General features: G+C 53.4%; 6 protein-coding genes across 6 annotated transcripts; 3 read left to right on the forward strand and 3 right to left on the reverse strand.

The window, feature by feature from the left end:
- Positions 1-32: 32 nt before the first annotated feature.
- Positions 33-1,800, reverse strand: W97_02317 (uncharacterized protein; the record flags this gene model as incomplete). The annotated part of the gene is made up of 2 exons (XM_007780217.1): positions 33-285; positions 365-1,800. The coding sequence occupies 2 exons, from the start codon at positions 1,798-1,800 to the stop codon at positions 33-35; spliced, it is 1,689 nt and encodes a 562-aa protein (XP_007778407.1).
- Positions 1,801-2,540: 740 nt separating this feature from the next.
- On the forward strand, positions 2,541-6,212 carry W97_02318 (uncharacterized protein; the record flags this gene model as incomplete). Its single annotated transcript, XM_007780218.1, has 4 exons — positions 2,541-2,647; positions 2,702-3,392; positions 3,518-3,710; positions 3,763-6,212. 4 exons carry the CDS (start codon positions 2,541-2,543, stop codon positions 6,210-6,212), a joined length of 3,441 nt encoding a protein of 1,146 aa, XP_007778408.1.
- Positions 6,213-6,391: 179 nt separating this feature from the next.
- Positions 6,392-8,454, reverse strand: W97_02319 (uncharacterized protein; the record flags this gene model as incomplete). Its single annotated transcript, XM_007780219.1, has 2 exons — positions 6,392-7,904; positions 7,958-8,454. 2 exons carry the CDS (start codon positions 8,452-8,454, stop codon positions 6,392-6,394), a joined length of 2,010 nt encoding a protein of 669 aa, XP_007778409.1.
- Positions 8,455-8,911: 457 nt separating this feature from the next.
- W97_02320 (serine/threonine-protein phosphatase 2B catalytic subunit) lies at positions 8,912-10,896 on the reverse strand (the record flags this gene model as incomplete). Its single annotated transcript, XM_007780220.1, has 6 exons — positions 8,912-9,387; positions 9,437-9,514; positions 9,565-9,925; positions 9,985-10,242; positions 10,296-10,627; positions 10,743-10,896. 6 exons carry the CDS (start codon positions 10,894-10,896, stop codon positions 8,912-8,914), a joined length of 1,659 nt encoding a protein of 552 aa, XP_007778410.1.
- Positions 10,897-12,074: 1,178 nt separating this feature from the next.
- Positions 12,075-12,770, forward strand: W97_02321 (uncharacterized protein; the record flags this gene model as incomplete). The annotated part of the gene is made up of 1 exon (XM_007780221.1): positions 12,075-12,770. One exon carries the CDS (start codon positions 12,075-12,077, stop codon positions 12,768-12,770), a length of 696 nt encoding a protein of 231 aa, XP_007778411.1.
- A 2,496-nt stretch (positions 12,771-15,266) lies between these two features.
- Positions 15,267-17,982, forward strand: W97_02322 (uncharacterized protein; the record flags this gene model as incomplete). Its single annotated transcript, XM_007780222.1, has 7 exons — positions 15,267-15,383; positions 15,440-15,519; positions 15,577-15,916; positions 15,969-16,629; positions 16,882-17,508; positions 17,593-17,657; positions 17,719-17,982. The coding sequence occupies 7 exons, from the start codon at positions 15,267-15,269 to the stop codon at positions 17,980-17,982; spliced, it is 2,154 nt and encodes a 717-aa protein (XP_007778412.1).
- Between the last annotated feature and the right edge of the window lie 85 nt (positions 17,983-18,067).

Here is an 18,067-nt window from a genome sequence, read left to right on the forward strand (position 1 = left end):
GGCGACAGCCATATTCAGTACATGTTCTATGATTACAGCTTGGCCTTGGTAGTCCGCTCTAGGTTCATTTCCTTTGCGTCTCTTGCCGCCCAATCTCGCATCGCCTTTCTCTGTATCTTCCCGCTTGGGCTCTTCGGTACCTCGTCAATGAATTTAACTCCGCCGGCTAGCTGCTTGTGCTTCGCTACTCTTTCGTTCATCCATTCCTTGATGCTATCCTCGGTCACCGACCCCTTCGCAGCGTCCTTGAGAACGACGTATGCGCGTGGCAGTTCTTCATGTTCCCTGCAGGCACGTCAGCATCTTCCGTCCGCATCACCGACAGTCTTGTGAAGCACGCCGAGAGCCGCGGAGGTCAACTCACATTTGCAACGCGACAACCGCAGCATCAGCCACGTCTTCATTCTCAAGCAGCACAGCCTCCAGCTCCGCAGGCGCAACCTGGAAACCCTTAACTTTTATGAGCTCCTTCTTGCGATCCACAATCCAGTACCACCCCTCCTCATTTCTTATTGCCACATCTCCCGTTCTTAAGAATCCTTCATCATCGAAAACCTCGTTAGTCGCTTTTTCGTTCCTCCAGTACCCCAGACAGATATTCGGACCCTTCACATGAATCTCTCCCCTCTCACCAGGCCCGACCTCCCGCCCTTCATCGTCGATGAGCTTGATTTGCGCGTTCGGATCTATATACCCGACAGACCCAGATCTGTCGTCCCGATGGCCCGGGACGTGAAGACACGAGCACGTAACCTCGGTCATACCCCATGTCTGTACCACCTTCAACGTCCCGTTCCAGAGGCCAGAGACATCGTTCTGCAGCTCCTTCGACAGTGGAGCAGCGCCGCACAGTATGTTCCTCAAACTGCTAAGGTCATACTTCCTTGTCTCCGGCCTCTTCGCCAGCATGACTAGTATTGGTGGCGCGGTCTGTATATGCGTAATCCTGTGGTTCTGGATGTAGCTCAGCCATGCCGGGTACGAGAACGAGCGCATGTAGAAGCAGGGCGTTAGGGTCTTCGCGGCTGCGACGATGGACCAGAGCTGGCCATACGCGTGGTAGAGGGGCAGGAAGCCGAGCCAGCGCTCGTCGGTCGTTTGGTGCGTGTGCGTTAGTGGCGTAGGGGATTCGAGGTTGCGCATGTAGACGGATTGCTCGACGTTTGCGATGATGTTTTGGTGGGATATCATTACGCCTTTAGGGAGGCCGGTCGTACCGGAGGAGTAATTTAGGACCGCGGTGGTTGTGCGGGATTGGTCTGCATTCATATGCTCCCAGTCCCATAGCGCGGCGTCTGACGGGTCTGCTAGCATCGTTCGCCAGTCGCGTATACCTTGTGTCGTCTCGCATGGTGTGTCTGAGAAGAGGAAGATGCGGTCTTTGGGGAAGTTGCACTTTTGCGCTGCCGCCATCACAACTTTGAGGTGATCCGGGTCGACGAGGATCGCTTGAGCGCCAGTGTTCTCGATCTGGTACACCGTCTCCGCAACGCCGTATGCTGGGCTGCAGCCGCTAAAGACATGACCGCTGCCTGCTACACCCAGGTATGCGACGGGGACGAATATGTGGTTTGAAGAGTATAGCATCACTACTTCTCGCTGCTGCAAGCCGAGCCGCTGGAGCCCAAGCCCTAACCTCTTCACCCATTGTAGAAGCTGCTTTAACGATAGGGACTTCTTGTCTGGCTCAACGGCATCGATGTATATCGGCTTGTCTGAAGGTGTGCTGTTGAGCGGAAAGAGGTAGGTCAGGACGTCGGTTGCGGGTATATCGATCTGGAAAGGGCTCTTTTGTGGCATGGCGGCGAAGGACGGAGGATGGCTGTTTAGGAAGGGTTGATACCAGCTTCGGGAAAGCTTTACTGTGCTGCTGTCGGAGAGGACGGTATGAGCTGACACGCTTCTAGAGGCTTTCGGACACTTTGGTCTATCGGCAAGAGCACCCCAGAGTCGCAATCAATGTTTAGCATCCAGGCCAACCGCCCTTGCGAGTAAACTAAATTCCCGGCCCAATTGATTCTCGGCTTCAATCGAAACAGTTGCGGCGGGAACAGAGCGCTCGACATAGCCGAGGCGGATTGACGATCCCCGCGCATCTTGACAGGCACGACAAGTCCAGACAAGCGCGTCATGACTGGGAAGCGGACGGCTCAACGGATCAGCTTGTCTAGGTGTGGAATGGCGAGAGCGGGAGAGTCAAGGGTTTTGGTGGAGCTAAAATGTGGGGAAGCACGGATGCGTGGTATGAACGTCGGTGAGATCTGCTGGGGCCGAAAAGCTTAGCCCATCTTAAAATAGTACGACGAGGCTGAGAACTACAGTAGAGGAGGCGGTGAGTAGTGGTTACATACTCGTCTAATTAGCACAAAGGTAGTTGACGTGAGCCCGTCACGATAGTCAACTTAGCTGTATCATGTTTCATTAGCCCCGTACTTATACCGAGACTACAGTCCTGTAAGATCTGTCCCCTTTATGCTTGTCGTCTGTGAGTTCTGTATGGCGCTAACCTCTGTGTCGTAACCTAGAGCTTCGGCGAAGGAATGGCGCATTCCAGTGCTTCAGACCCTGATTCGCAGAGCAGGCCACCGGTCGAGGTCCTTGATGAAGGGTTTACTGAACTATGGACCCCGTCCAACGCCGCTGCTGAGTCTGTGGTCCATAGCTATACTATCATCCTCGAATGGCACTGAGCATCTCGCAGCATCATACTCATTCACGGTCTGCAAGGACATCCACGAAAGACGTGGACCTACGGAACGTGGATCGATCCGAACAAGCCTCCAAGCAAACTCTCTAAGCTGTTCGGTCGCAAACCTTCCTCGGCCAGTACCGCAAGTGAAGCAACGTGTTTCTGGCCGGCAGATCTTCTTCCCAAAGACATTCCCAATTGCCGCATAGCTGTTTACGGCTACGACTCCCGCATTAGCAATTTCTTCGGCGGATCCGCCAGTCAAGCCAGTATCGTGGGTCATGGCACGAGTCTGTTGAATGCTTTGGAAGCTCTGCGACGGGACCGTCCTACACGTCCAATAGTGTTTGTGGCACACAGTCTTGGGGGGCTGATTCTTAAAGAGGCCTTGCGACGGTCATGGCGGGCACAAAATTATGAACAGGATCTGCGGACCGTATACGACTCTACGGCTGCAATCATTTTCATGGGAACACCTCACCGTGGAAGCCAATATGCAGATTGGGGAGTCATCCTTCGGAATGTCGCGGTTGCGTCTGGCTTCGATGCGAGCGATCGCAATCTGCGGGACTTGAGGATCGACTCGCCCATACTCGAAATCTTGAGGGAAGATTTCTCAAAGATGATGAAGGAGGAAACGTTTGATCTTTATACATTGATCGAGGGCAAGGGTTTAAAAGGTGTGCAAGGCTTGACTGGCAAGGTGAGTGGTATCGTCCTTATCTTGAATGAACCGTACCCCTCTATAGGTTGGCAACCGCCGTCGGGAATCTGCTACTTTTAGCCCAGCACAGCACTCCAACTTTCTGATGCTGACCGACTTCCCAGGTTGTGGAGGATGTTTCCTCAGAACTCAATGATGCACGCGAGCGGCGAGATTACATCAACACAAATCACATGGAAATGTGTCGTTTCTCAGGACCTAAGGACCCTGGATACCGTAAGATCAAGGACGTTTTCTTCAGGTGTCTTAACAGTTCCCGAGTCAGCGGCCCTCATATCGAAGCTGCACCAGGACAACGTACGTCCACTAACCCACCCACGACCCTTTGAGCCAGCTCTGATTTACGCAGTCTCTATGTACAGCGCCGAGTGTAGGGCAGCTCTGGAAAGCCTGGACGCCCCTGAAACTATTGTTCGATTCAGCCAAGTGGATGCACCTGTAGATCATACTTTTGAGTGGCTTTACGAGAAGGAAGAACTAGGATTCCAGGAGTGGCTTAAAGATGCGAGGAGACTGTACTGGATTCAAGGAAAGCCGGCATCGGGAAAGTCCACTCTCATGAAGATGATATGTACGGACCCTCGAACCGATGCGGCTCTCAACCAAGCCGAAGGCGAATCCGTTCGAGCAGCGTTCTTTTTCCATGATCGGGGCGGAACTCTCCAGAAGTCTTTCGACGGCCTCCTGCGAGGCATTCTTTTCCAGATTCTGTCTTCTATTCGGCAATTGCTACCTTTGGTCATACCAGCGTACCGCTCCACTCGACGTGGAGACCTGCAGGTTTGGGAAGTCAATTATTTATTATCAGCTTTCGATGCTATCTTATCTCAAACTGCAATCAAAGTCAGACTTTGTCTGTTTTTGGATGCTCTCGACGAATACTCGGGAGACCATAAAGGTATGGCTCAGTTCCTTCGCAAAATTGGTGTCGACCGGCCGCGGACCAAGACGTTGGTGAAGGTCTGCTTTTCGAGTCGCCCACTCCAGATTTTCCTGGACAAGTTCCAAGGCCTCCCAGGGTTCCGAATTCAGGATTTCACCAAAGAAGATGTTCTTCTGGTTGTAAAAGCAAGAATGGCTGAGAACGAGAGAATGCTACAGTACATGCAGTCACCAGACATGTCAGAACAAAACGCAGTTCAGGCACTGGAACTGGAAATCGCGAAGCGGGCAGATGGAGTGTTCCTCTGGCTAAAGCTTGTCCTGGACGAGCTGTTGGAGGAGTTTCAAGATGGAGCTAACCTTCACGAATTGGGTCAAACGCTTCTGACCCTGCCTACGGATCTCGAGAGTTACTACCAGAGAGTGCTTGAACGGATACCTCATCGATACCAAGAAGAAAGCCGGGTCATGTTCGAGATCACAACATGCGCGGTCGAGCCATTGCTCGTACAGGCCTTTATGGAGGCTTTTGACTATGCTCCGATAGAGAATCTTGCCGATTGCCGCCCCTCTACAAAAATCACTGCCGGACGATTTCTCGACCGCGCCGAACGCTTGGTCCGAAGTCGGTCGGGTGGTCTCATCGAAATCACGCCGAACTGGCATGCAGCCGTGCAAGATCCACAGCGCCTCCACGCGCAGCTTTCGGGCCGTTTGCTTGGTGAAGATGCGTATTCCCTGCAATTGATACACCAGACCGTAAAGACGTTTCTTCAGAGGCCGGATACTCGATTCTCCTCCGGCACCGCTGCTTTACATGCGCATAATGGACACACATACATCCTTAAATTCATGCTTGCTACTATCGCCCGGATTAAGGAGCCGTTAAACGACGACACTAGGGAAGCGCTGCTTATCAACATCCACAGATACTCCGACTGGCGCTTCACATTGACGATTTACGCAAATTTAGCCGAGCGGACAACAGGAGAATCACAAAGAACGCTCCTGTGTCAGGTTGAGGACAAGCAGATAGCCTACCTCTTCGACTCCTGGGATTCCAATACGTGGCAGGGCAAGACCCTATCATATCCTCTGGTTGACTCTCTACTGTCGTTAGCAGTTGTTGCAGACTTGAGACTGTTTCTTGCGCAACAGTATACCACCGAAAGTGCCAGACGAAGTTCTACGCTACCATTGCTCCATCTTGCAGTTCACCAGCGTCTCGGCCATGAAGATAATGTCTTCTTGTACCACAGCTTCGATCAGAGCGCAATAATTGAGATTCTCCTCGAGAAAGGAGCCGATATGAATGAGGTGTTCGATGACAAGACCGTGTTTCAGATGCTCTGCTCCGTGAGACACAAAGGCGAAACACCCGCTCAAGCCAGAATGATCGAAACCTTCTTGAAGCGACACCAGGACCCTAATGTTCGCATCGAGGAGCTTGGGCGACAGCCGAGGCATTGGTATACTCCTTTACATATGGCTGCCAAGCACCATGATATACACTCTATCAAGTGTCTACTTCGATACGGCGCGATGGTCAATTCATTGAATGGTCGAGGATTCACTCCGCTAGATGAAGCGTTAGAGTGGGTGCATATCAATCTCCGCGATTACATCGGAAACGGCACCTCCGATGACTTCTATAGGAATATACAAGCGGTCACGGTTTCACTTCTCCTTGATCACGGAGCTAAGTGCAGCGGCCAGAAGCTGAACGAAGACCACTTAACGATACGAGAATTTGCGACACTCAGAGAGCTGGGTGTGGATGTGGATAACAGGATCACGAATCCTCCAGTACTGCGGTCGGGCTCGCCGACCCAGCAACATGTTATAGCAAACCCAAATTCGTCAATGGCAGTTCGCAGCCTTCGCTTTCGTCACACCTTCCTTCCGATTGTAGAATAGGGGAATTTTTGTGTTCGCGTTACTTCAACTTAGCGGAATAGATTCCCTCGGTGCAACAGAGGCTTCAGCTTCGCTCAACCTCTAAGAAACTTTGAACGTGGCGAGGATTGCGACGTCTATAGTCTGATCGGCCTCAAGCCTATCAACAACGCAAGCTCTATCAGCCACCGCTTCCCCATCTAACTTCCCGTTCTCTCAAGCGCATCCCTAACCCTCTCCACCGCCCCCCTCGCCGCCCTCCTCTCCTCCGCCCCCTCAACATCCCCCACCACCCTCCCCACCTCCTCCACCCGGCCCCTCATCCTCTCCTCCGTACTCTTCAGCGTCCGCCTCCCCTCCTCCCTAACCTCCTCCTCCCACCCGTTGCGCGCATCCTCCCAGCGCCTCTGCATCCTCCTTAGGCTCCACACAAGTCCCAGCGCGGCAATGCCACCAGCCTCGAACGCCGAGGTCGTGGAAATGGAAACGAACATGAGGGCCGAGAGCGCAGATGTCAGGCTGACGGTGCTGAGGGTCTGGAGGACGAGTTTTTGGGCCAGGGCTTGCAGGGTTGGGACGCTGGTGGCGGAGAGGGTTGCGCGTGCTAGGGGGATATATTGCGGCCAGGGGTTCGGGTGGGGTATCATAGTCGGCGCATCGATGTCGTCTTCGAGCTTTTGGTCTTCGGCCGCCAGCTCCGCGGCTGTTGGGGGCGGAGGCAGCATGCCGAACCGTGCTTGCTGGACTTCTGGCTGCTCTGCATGAGGTGCTGCTGCTGGCGTGGAGAAGGCTGGAGCGGATCTGGGGGAGGTGGCTTCGTCGAGGCGGCCGGCGACGTAGATGATTCCGCGCTCTGCGCCTTGTAACCAGCGCCGCTCGAGCACGTCGGTCATGATCATGGCGACGTCGTCGACGCGCCAGAAGAGCTTCCACCATGTTATTTTGCGCCAGTGCTTCCCTGCGAAGGCGATGTCGAGCTGGTCGCGGAGCTCCGTGTGGGCGTTCTCTGCCCATATCTTTAGCGAGTCAAGAATGGCTTGCTTCGAATGCTCCGGCACAGATGATCCTACGAGCTCCGCGAGGCGCTGGGCGTCCTCGGCCATCAGGTTGGCCTCGGCATCGTCGAGAAGTGATACGATGAGACTCTTCACGGCAGGCTTCATAGCACCCTCGGGTGTCTTCGCATCCTGCTCCAGCCACTCCGAGATTGCCGGCATACCGCTGCGGAACCAGCCGTGCTCGTACGCAACGGACTCAGCGATGGATGTTCGGAACGTATCCAAGCTCTTGCTTGCTAATTGCGGATCCACAATCGCAAAGCTATCTGACGCGCTCTGATGTGGCTCCGTTTCCGGTGCAGGCATGCTGATGGCCAGCTTCACCGTGTCTGCATCTGTGTCTGAGTCCACCTCTCCGGCCGTATACCGTCCGTATTCTACTGCATCTTGCAACCCGCTCCCAAGGAGTAACGCCCGATGCACGGGATGTGTGACTGGTGTCATCCGTCCGGAAAACGATGTCGGCGTCTGAAGTGTTGGAACCAGTATCGCGTCCTTCGGGCGATCGATGTTGGGTGGTCTACCTGGCCCCGCAACATTGAGGTTCAGCGTCGAGATGAGGATCTCAAGGTTGTTCCTCCGCAGGACCCTTGAGGGAACAGAAAGTGTCCGCAGCAGCAGGTTTTGGGACTGCGGTTCGCCTTCCTCGCCATATCTACCACACAGTCAGGATCAACTGGTCTCGCCTTATGCGAACCTTGATCTTACCGCACAAGCAACCCCCTCTCATCCTCTACCCCCGACTCCTCCAGCAGCTGCTCCCACCTCTCCTTCTCGCCCAGCGGATCCGCCAGCAGCAGCCGCACCAGCTTCCTCGCTGCCTTCTGCTCGCCTAAGCTAAGCACAGCGACCCTAACCACAGCATCATGGCCCTCCAACCCTCGTAGCGCCAATTGGATCCGGCTAAGGTTGACATAGCTCCCCGCATCCGTCTTCAGTCTTTCAAGCGCACTGTACACCTCCCTGTACCTTGGCAAAACTTCTACAGGCGCATTGATTGCTGTTGAGGAAGCTAGGCTGGAGGCTTTGCGCCGCGCTCGAGGGCTGAGGCGGCGCAGTTCGGGGATGCGCAGTGGTTTGGCGGGTGCGGGTCGCGTGGGGTAGGAGAGCCGCCATATCGAGCAGGCGGGGCAGAAGAAGAGGTCCAATGGCTTCTTCGGCGCGAGGCGCGAGAGGGGAGCAGCCGAAGGCAGTCGTGGAGGCATTGATAGTGGGGAATGGGTCAATTGCTGCTGCAAGCTTGAGACTGAAGATGGAGCTTGAGCTCCCCAACGCAGATGCGAGGTTCTGCCGAGACCTGCACGAGACCTTGCACAGTCCTGGAAGCGTGCCAGAGAGGGAACTGCTCTATAGAGATGGACGAACACAATTGCATAGCATGGTAATTTCTGTAATTCGCAACCGGCCACACTACTCGCACAGTCTATTACCAAGACCACGTGGCCTAGCACCAGCGGCATTCGCAACCCGAGACATGCCTTCCGCATATGAGCTTTCACAACGACCGAGGAAACTGAATGCTGCGGCATAACCTCTCACTGAACACGAAATACCGTACCTTACCCCCTTACCCCTACCTTAGCTTCGTCTGCTGACCCTAGAGCCGGACGACCTAATATCGATGTCAGTCACACAGTCCTTCGTGAGCCTTGTTGAACCAACTTACATGCTAATCCTCCTCGCAACTCGTCCCAGCTCCGGGTCGTTCTCGGCATCCCTCGCAGCCTTCTCCAGCGCCGCCTCCCTGCTGTGCTCATGGCTTCTCCGCACCTCCTCGTGGCTTGGAGGTAGCCGCTCGTTCTGCAAGTCGACCTTTCTAGCATCTTCGAAGCTGTGGATAGCCTGCTTGATGCCCTCCGCACCGAGCATGAGCGTGCCAGCCGGCAGACGGCCGCCCGAAGCAGTTTTGAGCTCGGTGACCCGCTCGGACTCTTCGCGCAGAACTTGGAAGACGCGGGACAAGCGGCCAATTGCTAGAATCTTGTTCTTGATGGCACGGCGCTTGTATTCTGTGGATTCAGGGTCCATGTTTGACAGTGACGTTGCCGGAGATGAGGGACCGGATACGATGGAGGGAGTCTCCTCCTCCAGTTCCTCTTTTGAGCAGGTGTTTAGGATGGCGATAAGCATGTCGGTGACTGTATAGGATTAGCGCTAGTGAGTAGAACATAAGGTTACACTCCTCACTCTTCTCGCCAACAAACGGCAGTGACCACGTGAAGACATCCATAAAGTTCGGCAGCCAGTACGGATGCGGCGTGCAGTCTATTCATCCTGTCAGCCATGCAATCACGTGAGAACAAACGACCACCTACTGAACTGTCTGATGTTCATCACGTTATTCTCGTACTTCAGTACCGCTGCCTTGTTGTTGTAGACATCGAGGTAGTTGGGCGCGCTGAATATCGTCATGACACTCGGGAAGCCCGTCGTCTTCGTCTTGCGGTACATTCGGTACCCGGCGTCCTGTGCCTCGTGCGCGCGTATCACCGAGAGTAGATTGTTCTTCTCGAGGAATGCACATGCGGCGTGATAGGAGAAGAAGTATGAGCAACCTCTGACATGGTTGTGCACAAAGAACTCCGAAGTCTTCTCCTGACCGAACTCCTCCAGTGGATCTGCCCAGAGGATGTCGCACATCAGGCCATGGGTAGGCGGTTCTCGGAAGCGGTCAATCTAGGATATCGCCGTCAGCATACAGGTTACTCAGTTCAAATGTAGAGAGTGAAACCCACGCTCTTGAGATCTTCCAGAGTGTGTAGTTCCGGACTTAGCCCGCCGTGTATGCACAGGAACTGCTTGTTCATGACTGCCGCCAGCGGCAGAGCACAAAACGACTCCATGCATGCTTCGTAAACCTCCTCGGAGTACTTGTGCCTGCACTCGAGCTTGAAGGTGAAGTAGTCTGTCAGATGCCGGCATTCGTGGTTGCCGCGGAGCAACCATAGTGTATCCGGGTACCAAATCTTGAGCGACCACAGGTATAGAACACACTGTAACAACTTAGCATCTGCGATCACCTTCCACATTACTCGGCAAAGCTTACCTCAATACTGAAGTACCCTCGATCGACATAATCGCCTAGGAAGAGATACCGCGTTTCCGCAGGATCGCCGCCTACCTCGAAGAGCTTCATGAGATCGAAGTACTGCCCGTGGACGTCTCCGCACACGGTGATTGGCGCGTCCATCTCCAGGAGATTTGGCTCCGACCTCAGAATCTTTGTGCCCTCACGGATGATCCATAGTGCCTGATCCTGAGTAAGGCGTCCTTCGCGACAGAAATGGTTCTTCAGGAAGGTCAAGTTTGGCTTGTTTCGGTCATGCGGCGAGAAGAATTGCTCTTGAGTAGGTGGGTGGAAAGCAGGTGCTTGCACGTCTGCGCAATGTGAATGTTAGCTTTATTCTGATGATGCGCCACAGCTGTAGCAATGCATGCTCGGGGGCTTCCAAAACCCTGTCCGTCTTTCTGAACGTAAATCGCATCCACATACCCTTGCAGACTCTGTCTAACGTGTTGACTTGCGTGCCATCCTCCATTGTGTGTAGAGTGAAATCGATTTCAGGCACTGCCCTCTTCTGGCTCACCGCCCGAATGGCCGTATCGATGTACTCATTTTGATTGTATGACCTGTCGCCCGAGTCCATGGTGGGCACGATCCACTTAGCAACTCTCTAAGACGGGGTGAGCGGTGTGGCGATGGGTTGAAAGAAGCGATGTGGATAGGTATAGATGGAGTGGCGGAGCGGCAACAACCAGAGCAGCCACAACGGGTTCAATGTTAGTCGGCTTCGTAGTAGGGTGATCGCGTGCGGTTATAACAGTCGATTGCAAGATATTTCGAGCAGTTCACTGCAACGGTCCCGAGGCTGAAGTCGTGCTCGGCGTGAGGAAGGGCTTCGTCTTCGCTAACGGCGGCGCGTCGCACTTAGCTGTTTGACAAGCACTCCGTGAGGCTGCTAATGTAATCTTGTGGAGGGTTCTCGATAGAGGGGAGGCAATCGGTGAAGGCGGATCAATGCAGGGAGCTGTTCGTGCCCTGGAACTGATGCTTGAGCCGTGCGTGCGGCTCTTCCCTTCAAGGCGCCGCCGAATCTTGGTCCCACCTCACAGCTCCCAGACCACTGACAGGCACGTGACGGCTTTGGCGCCGGCTGCACTCCGTGTCCAGAACACCAACAGTGAGTTCGTCTTATACCTACATTTGTCGCCTCAGTCGGAAAAAGACAATCATCTGTTGAGAGGCAGAACGGAAGGATGCGTATAATTTTTGAGAGCTCACCCTGCTGCAGATACGCCATGATGACAAGAAATCTGCAGCTGACACAGCCGTCCCTTGGACCCAACTGCTGAAAAGTTCGTCTCAATATGTGGGTGTTTTACGTTCTTATTCCATTCCTTATATGTGCTCGAGTATTTCCAGCATATGATTCCTCTGAACCTCGTTGTCTTCTATTCTTGGTTCAGAGCTGAAGGCCGTCGACGGTATCGTGACCATCATCCAGATCAATCGTGATTCGATCAAAGCAATCTTATACGCCAAACGACCAAATACTCGGGCTGAGAGAACTCTCCCAATGTTGAGAGCCGCTCTTGCCGTGGTAGTGTAGTACTTTCCTGCGGCTTGTTTGGAACATCGATTGTATAGACGCTTGAATAGAACACAATGCATCCGCTTAAACAATCTATCAGGTGACAATCTTCGTCCTTGCCGGGTTGGGCCCTCCGTCAGCTGTGTCAGCCAAGTCAAATAACCCCGCAGGCTCTTGGAAACGAACAAATACCCATCTTTAAGCCTTTCTATCCACCAAGCTCCCTTAGAAGCATGGCTCACGCCCTGTATCAACAGCTCTCACTGGAGGACAGGCCACGTACCAGAAGTTTTAGGACAGTTTTTGCATGGATCTCCACCAAAAAGTGTCCGGACGTTTCTGATACGTTGCCTGAGAAGAAACCTGAAAACATCCGCATTCTTCAACTCTCCACGGATCAGAACGAGCCCCTCAAAGGGCATCTCAAGGTGGTCAGCCTCGCTTCGAACCCAAGTTACTGCGCGCTCTCGTATCCTTGGGGTAACAAGTCCAAACCGCCACACGAAATCCTGTGTTGTGCTCTTGGTGTCCCAGACCCACTCTCGGCACATATTGAGATCACTCCAAACTGCTTCGACGCACTCACGCAGTTGCGCAGAAGCTTGGCTCCTTGTGGGCGACCGCCCAGCGTCAATATCTGGGTGGACGCTATTTGCATCGACCAAACTAAGGAGGGTGCAAACGAAAAACAGGCTCAGATGCCGCTGATGCGGAAGATATATGCAAATGCCAAGAGGGTATATATCTGGTTGGGTCCCGGAACCGAGAGCTCAGATCATGCTATGGACTGGATCAAAGAAGCCTCTCTGGGGAAGTTCCCGCTCTTCGGAGTGATGAAATTCAAAAACTTTCCGGCAAACATGATTTGGCCCAGCGAGCTAGCGAAGTTGATGCGCGCGTCTCCTGAATTGATAAAGGGAGGTAAGTGAACCGGTTGTCGTACATAGTACAACTTCGCGATAGCAGCTACGTGTGCCCGAAACTCTGCTGAGCGTCTGGATTAGTTTACCGCAGCTGGTATCCAGCCCCCCGGACGATGGAGTACAGTCCACAGCACACTCAAGACATCTTTCTTCGTTCCTGGTTCACTCGCATGTGGACTGTACAAGAGCTTGTTATGGCGTCGGAGCCCGTTGTTGTGTGTGGTAGCAAGTCGATCCGATGGAGTCCTTTCTTTTGGGGCTTGATGGAAGCTCTCGAGCTGCAGCGAGATGGTGAAACTGATTCGTCCTTGAACGCTTTCAAATCTCTCGTCAGCGTTACCAGCTTATGGCTAGACCTCTATCGCAAGGAAGAGTTTAGTCAACCCGTTGTCAGGAAGTGGGCGGACAACATATCTCACCCACTCCTCAGTGATTTGGCGACGCGATTTCTTGATTTTCTGGAGCACTACAGCCGATACGTTATTCGTCTCCACAGCTCCATCGCTATCGCAATTGTCTTGTCCCAAATTCTTCGGGGACTACGCCCTCTGAACAACATCTGGATCTTACCGCCTCTTCTTATCATAGGAGTCACAATGTTCTTTCAGCCAACTCCGCGCTCTAACGCATGGATGGAAAGCTTTCGAGGAATGCTCATCGATGTCTTGAACATGACTCGACATCGACAGGCGAGCGAGCCTCAAGATAAAGTCTATGCACTTTACGGAGTTCTGGCAGCCTTGGGCCTCGATCTGCACCTCCGGAGGGGAAATGCTTCTTTTCAAGAGGTGTAGCTTGACTTCACGAAGCAAATTATCAACTGGCAGAGATCTCTAGCCGTTCTGCGAGAGGCCGGGATCCCTCAGGCAGGGGATGGATCCCGCTTATCGGATACGCCGTCTTGGGTTCCAGATTGGAGATGGTCCCTTGATCGCATCTCACTGCGTAGATGCAGAGCCGCGAAAGATTCTCCTCCGGACTTCCACTTCTCGGACTCCGGCCTGGAAATCTGTACGAAAGGCATCATTGTAGACACACTGTCTTTCGTCACCCCAAACTTGAAGGACTTGGACGACAACAGAAGGAGCATAACCGATATGCTTGCTCCCTGTGGTAGTATTACCGTACTAGCTGGCTGGATTCAAAAAGTTCTCCAACTCCAACCATCAGCAGCTGGACTCGCTCCGCAGGATGCAATCTTTGAGGTCTTGCATTCCAATACAGACTTCAACCGCCACGACAGAGATAGATTTCGCGACGCGTTTCACCGATGGTATAGGATCATTACTGCCAACTATCCCGCTTTGGACGTGACTGGTAGTAATGTTGCAACCGATGATGTGGTGTATCCATATCATCAACGTCTGCTCAAATCGTTGACTGGTCGGAGACTCTTGGTCACGGAAGGAAAACGTATCGGCGCAGGGCCGTGGGAAACGAAAACGGGTGATGTTGTAGCCCTCATTGCGGGATTTGGACTCCCTATGGTCTTGAGGAAGCATGAGAGGCAGGGGTATACAGTGGTTGGAGCGGCGCATATTTATGGGCTCATGAACGGCGAGGCTTGGCCGAGCGAGATGGGAGACTTGCAGGATATTGTTTTGGTTTGATGGCTCCAAGGACTCTTGCGGCTCTGTGAATGCCAGTTAGCGCGCAGGATCAGACTGTCGAAGGCGTCTTCCGTCCAGTCGATCTTCTCGGTCAACAGCGTGTGAAATACGACGGCAGCGACTTTGGTGGTAGATTGTCAAGCGGAGGCGCTTATCCTTCTCGACTGCGCCTCGATCTTTTTGTACATCATCGGGCAGCAGTCTATAATAATGCTTCCTGACCGGCAAACTCAGGGTCCTCTGCGGAGCGAGCGAAGCAGCTCAACGGTATGGAAGGACTACAGTGCCGAATACGCAATGCTCTTCACGAGATGAAGCTGGTCTTGTTGGTTTACCCTTGAGGTGATGAGGAGTCCAGCTCAATCGCGAATTTGATAATGAACAAGGCACCAGCCAAGGTGTGGTAACGGACTTTCAGGTTTGCCTTTGTACACCAGAGGGTCCTTCGGAAAGTACATGGCGGCATCTCAACTGTAAAACTGCAGCTCACAATTCCTCCTCGTACTCGGTACTCTTTGTCCGATCATTAGAGAGCCGATTCAAGCGGGGGCCGCCGTGGGGCATCCTGGGCGTTCGCAGCTCCCCCTGGTCAGCCCTGTAAATCGCCTATTGTTGCCCACGATACGATAAGGTAGCTCAAGGGTAGGTACCTGAGTACGAATGGGAGCTGCAGGTCCACGATACAGCTTCTCTGTCAGCATAACATAATCATGATGGCGGGGCAAGATAACCTTGAGAGATGTCCAGGACGACCTCTACCTGTCTTGCCCTACTTTTCTCTCTCCCTTCACTTCGCTTCTCACCCCTCACCCTCACCCCTCACCTCACTGTCCTCAAGCTTAGAACTTTGTAGTGGTCCCTATTCTGCGAGCTGGTCGGGCAGGCATTTGCCATGAATAGCACACCAACACCAGCTCCCGCGTCTTCGAAGCAGCATGAAGAGCGTCGGGGGTCGAAGACTGCCAATCATGATCCTACCGCAATGCGTTCTGCGACTGGATATGTGGCGGTATGCCTCCCGCCAGGTCGCTCCTTGCCCGCGGCACTTCAGCTGAGACTGCGCAGATCGAATACTATGGGCTCATCGGGAACATGAGGACATGTGCCCTCGTCGCAACGGACGGTGGAATTGACTACATGTGCTGGTGAAAATACCGCTCGAGCTTCTCAAGACCTGCGCTTATTTCTGTTCCTACCTACAGGCCTGAATTCGACTCTCCAACCGTCTTCTGCCGCCTCTTGGACAAAGACAAAGGCGGATATTTCGCGATCACCCCGCGGAAAGGCCTCAACCTCACCACCAAGCAGCAGTATCTCCCTAGTAGCAATGTCCTGCAAACCAGATACATTCACGAAGACGGCGTCCTCAACTTGACTGACTTTTTTCCTCGACCGAACGGCAAATCCCTCTCGCCCCAAGTCGATCCTGGAACGACACCAGGCAAGGCGACGATAGACAGCAGGAAGCTTCTGAAGAAATGGCTGGTCCGACGTGTTGAGTGCACCAGGGGAGAAATTGACGTAGATGTGGAGGTTTTTCCAGTAGTTGTCCTCCCGTTAGGTGTTACTGCATCATGGTAACCTTCACACATAGGCCTTCAACTACGCCCAAGACGAGCACACAACAGAGATCCTCGGTCACAAGCACAGTCTGCAGGTTGGAGAGACACGTCAAAAAATCATCTTCAAATCCAAGAGTCTCACACTGGAGTTGAGCGCAACGATAGATTGTGGCGACTCCACGGATTGTCCATTGCTCTCTTTCCATAAGAAGAATGCATACTCAGGACTAGGAATGGGTGTCACGGCCCAATTTCACCTCCGAGAGGGACAAGCTGTCTCTTTCATTCTTCGTGACTACCTCCCGGACGATACAAACGAGCCTGAGCATATGACAACGGCCCTCATCGACCAGATTCAGCAGGATACTCAGTCCTTCTGGTTCAACTGGATCTCCAAAAGCCGATACAAAGGCCGCTGGCGTGAGATAGTTGCTAGAAGCCTGATGATCTTGAAGCTACTCACGTATGAGCCGACCGGAGCGATCATTGCAGCACCTACCTTCTCGCTGCCTGAAGATATCGGAGGCGTGCGGAATTGGGACTATCGGTTCAGCTGGGTTCGCGACGCCTCCTTTACCATCTACATCTTTCTCCGGATGGGCTTTTCGGAGGAAGCCGAAGCATATATGCGCTTTATCAGCGACCGATTCAAATATTCCAGGCAGCCGGATGGCGCGTTGCCTATCATGTTCAGTAAGTCTGAAACACAATCCTCGCAATCAACGGCCGCGGGGAATTGCCAAGCTGTTCCAACACCACAACAATCCAGTGCTATCTGGAGCTGTGTAGGCAAGCATCGACTTTTCACATTGACACTTCAGCTCTACCGTTGTAGTACAATATCCCACTTTCGTGTCACATACGACGTTCTCAAGCAACTTACAAGTCCTTCTCAAGAACATTAGATCAGGAAACACTGTCGTCTAAGGCTGACATCGTTATCAGGCATCCGGGGCGAGACAGACCTCCCGGAGATCGAGCTGGACCATTTGGATGGCTACCAAGGCAGCAAACCTGTCCGAATCGGCAATGGCGCGGCCTTGCACAAGCAGCTCGACATCTACGGTGAACTGATGGATGCCGTCTACCTATACAACAAGTACGGCAAGCCCGTTTCGTATGACACGTGGCTAGCGGTCCGCGAAATCACCGACTTCGTCTGCGGCATCTGGCAGGAGGATGACATGTCGATCTGGGAAGTGCGCGGCAAGACGCAGAACTTCGTGTATTCCAAAATCATGCTGTGGGTCGCTGTGGACCGAGCCTTACGTTTGTCCGAGAAGCGTATCTTCCCATGTCCGAACCGACACAAGTGGCAGGCTGTGCGAGATCAGATCTACGAGGATGTCATGGACAGGGGATACAACAAGGAGATGAAGTGCTTCATCCAGAGCTACGAGCAGAACGAGATCTTGGACTCTGCGGTTCTGATTGCTCCGCTGGTGTTCTTCATCGCGCCAAACGATCCGCGTTTCACGAACACCTTGGAGCAGATCTTGAAGCCGCCGGAGAAAGGCGGCCTGACGAGCACTGGCCTTGTGTACCGCTACAACTGGCTGAAGAGTGATGACGGTAAGCTCAGTACCTAGCAAGCTCAAGGGCACCTGTTCAAGGACTCGTATGTCCTTGGTCACTGAATGCTAATCAACCTTACAGGTGTGGGCGGCCGAGAAGGCGCTTTCAGCATGTGCACCTTCTGGCTTGTCGAGGCGCTCACTCGGGTGTGTCATTCCACTTCCCGTGATACCACCATCGTCTCTTGCTAATGTGCCATCTCACCAGGCCGGCGCATACGACAAGAAGTACCTGATCAAAGCGACCAACCTGTTCGAGAACATGCTTTCCTACGGGAACCATCTGCACATGTTCTCAGAAGAAATTGCTCGGTCCGGCGAACAGCTCGGCAACACTCCCCAAGCTTTCTCGCATCTGGCGCTCATCAGTGCTGCCTTTAACCTAGGTGAGTGCTTTCCTAACGAGAGTGTGTGGAATCAGTGGGCTGACTCTATGCAAGACCGAGTCACCAGCGGCTCGGGAGGTCTGTGAGCCTATGAGGAAGAGCACGGACTTTCAGTGACTGATCTGTCTCAAGTGCTTGGCTATGTATCGAGGATCTGAGACGCCTCGCTCG

Source organism: Coniosporium apollinis (assembly GCF_000281105.1).
Source record: "Coniosporium apollinis CBS 100218 chromosome Unknown supercont1.8, whole genome shotgun sequence".
Taxonomy (NCBI): domain Eukaryota; kingdom Fungi; phylum Ascomycota; class Dothideomycetes; genus Coniosporium; species Coniosporium apollinis.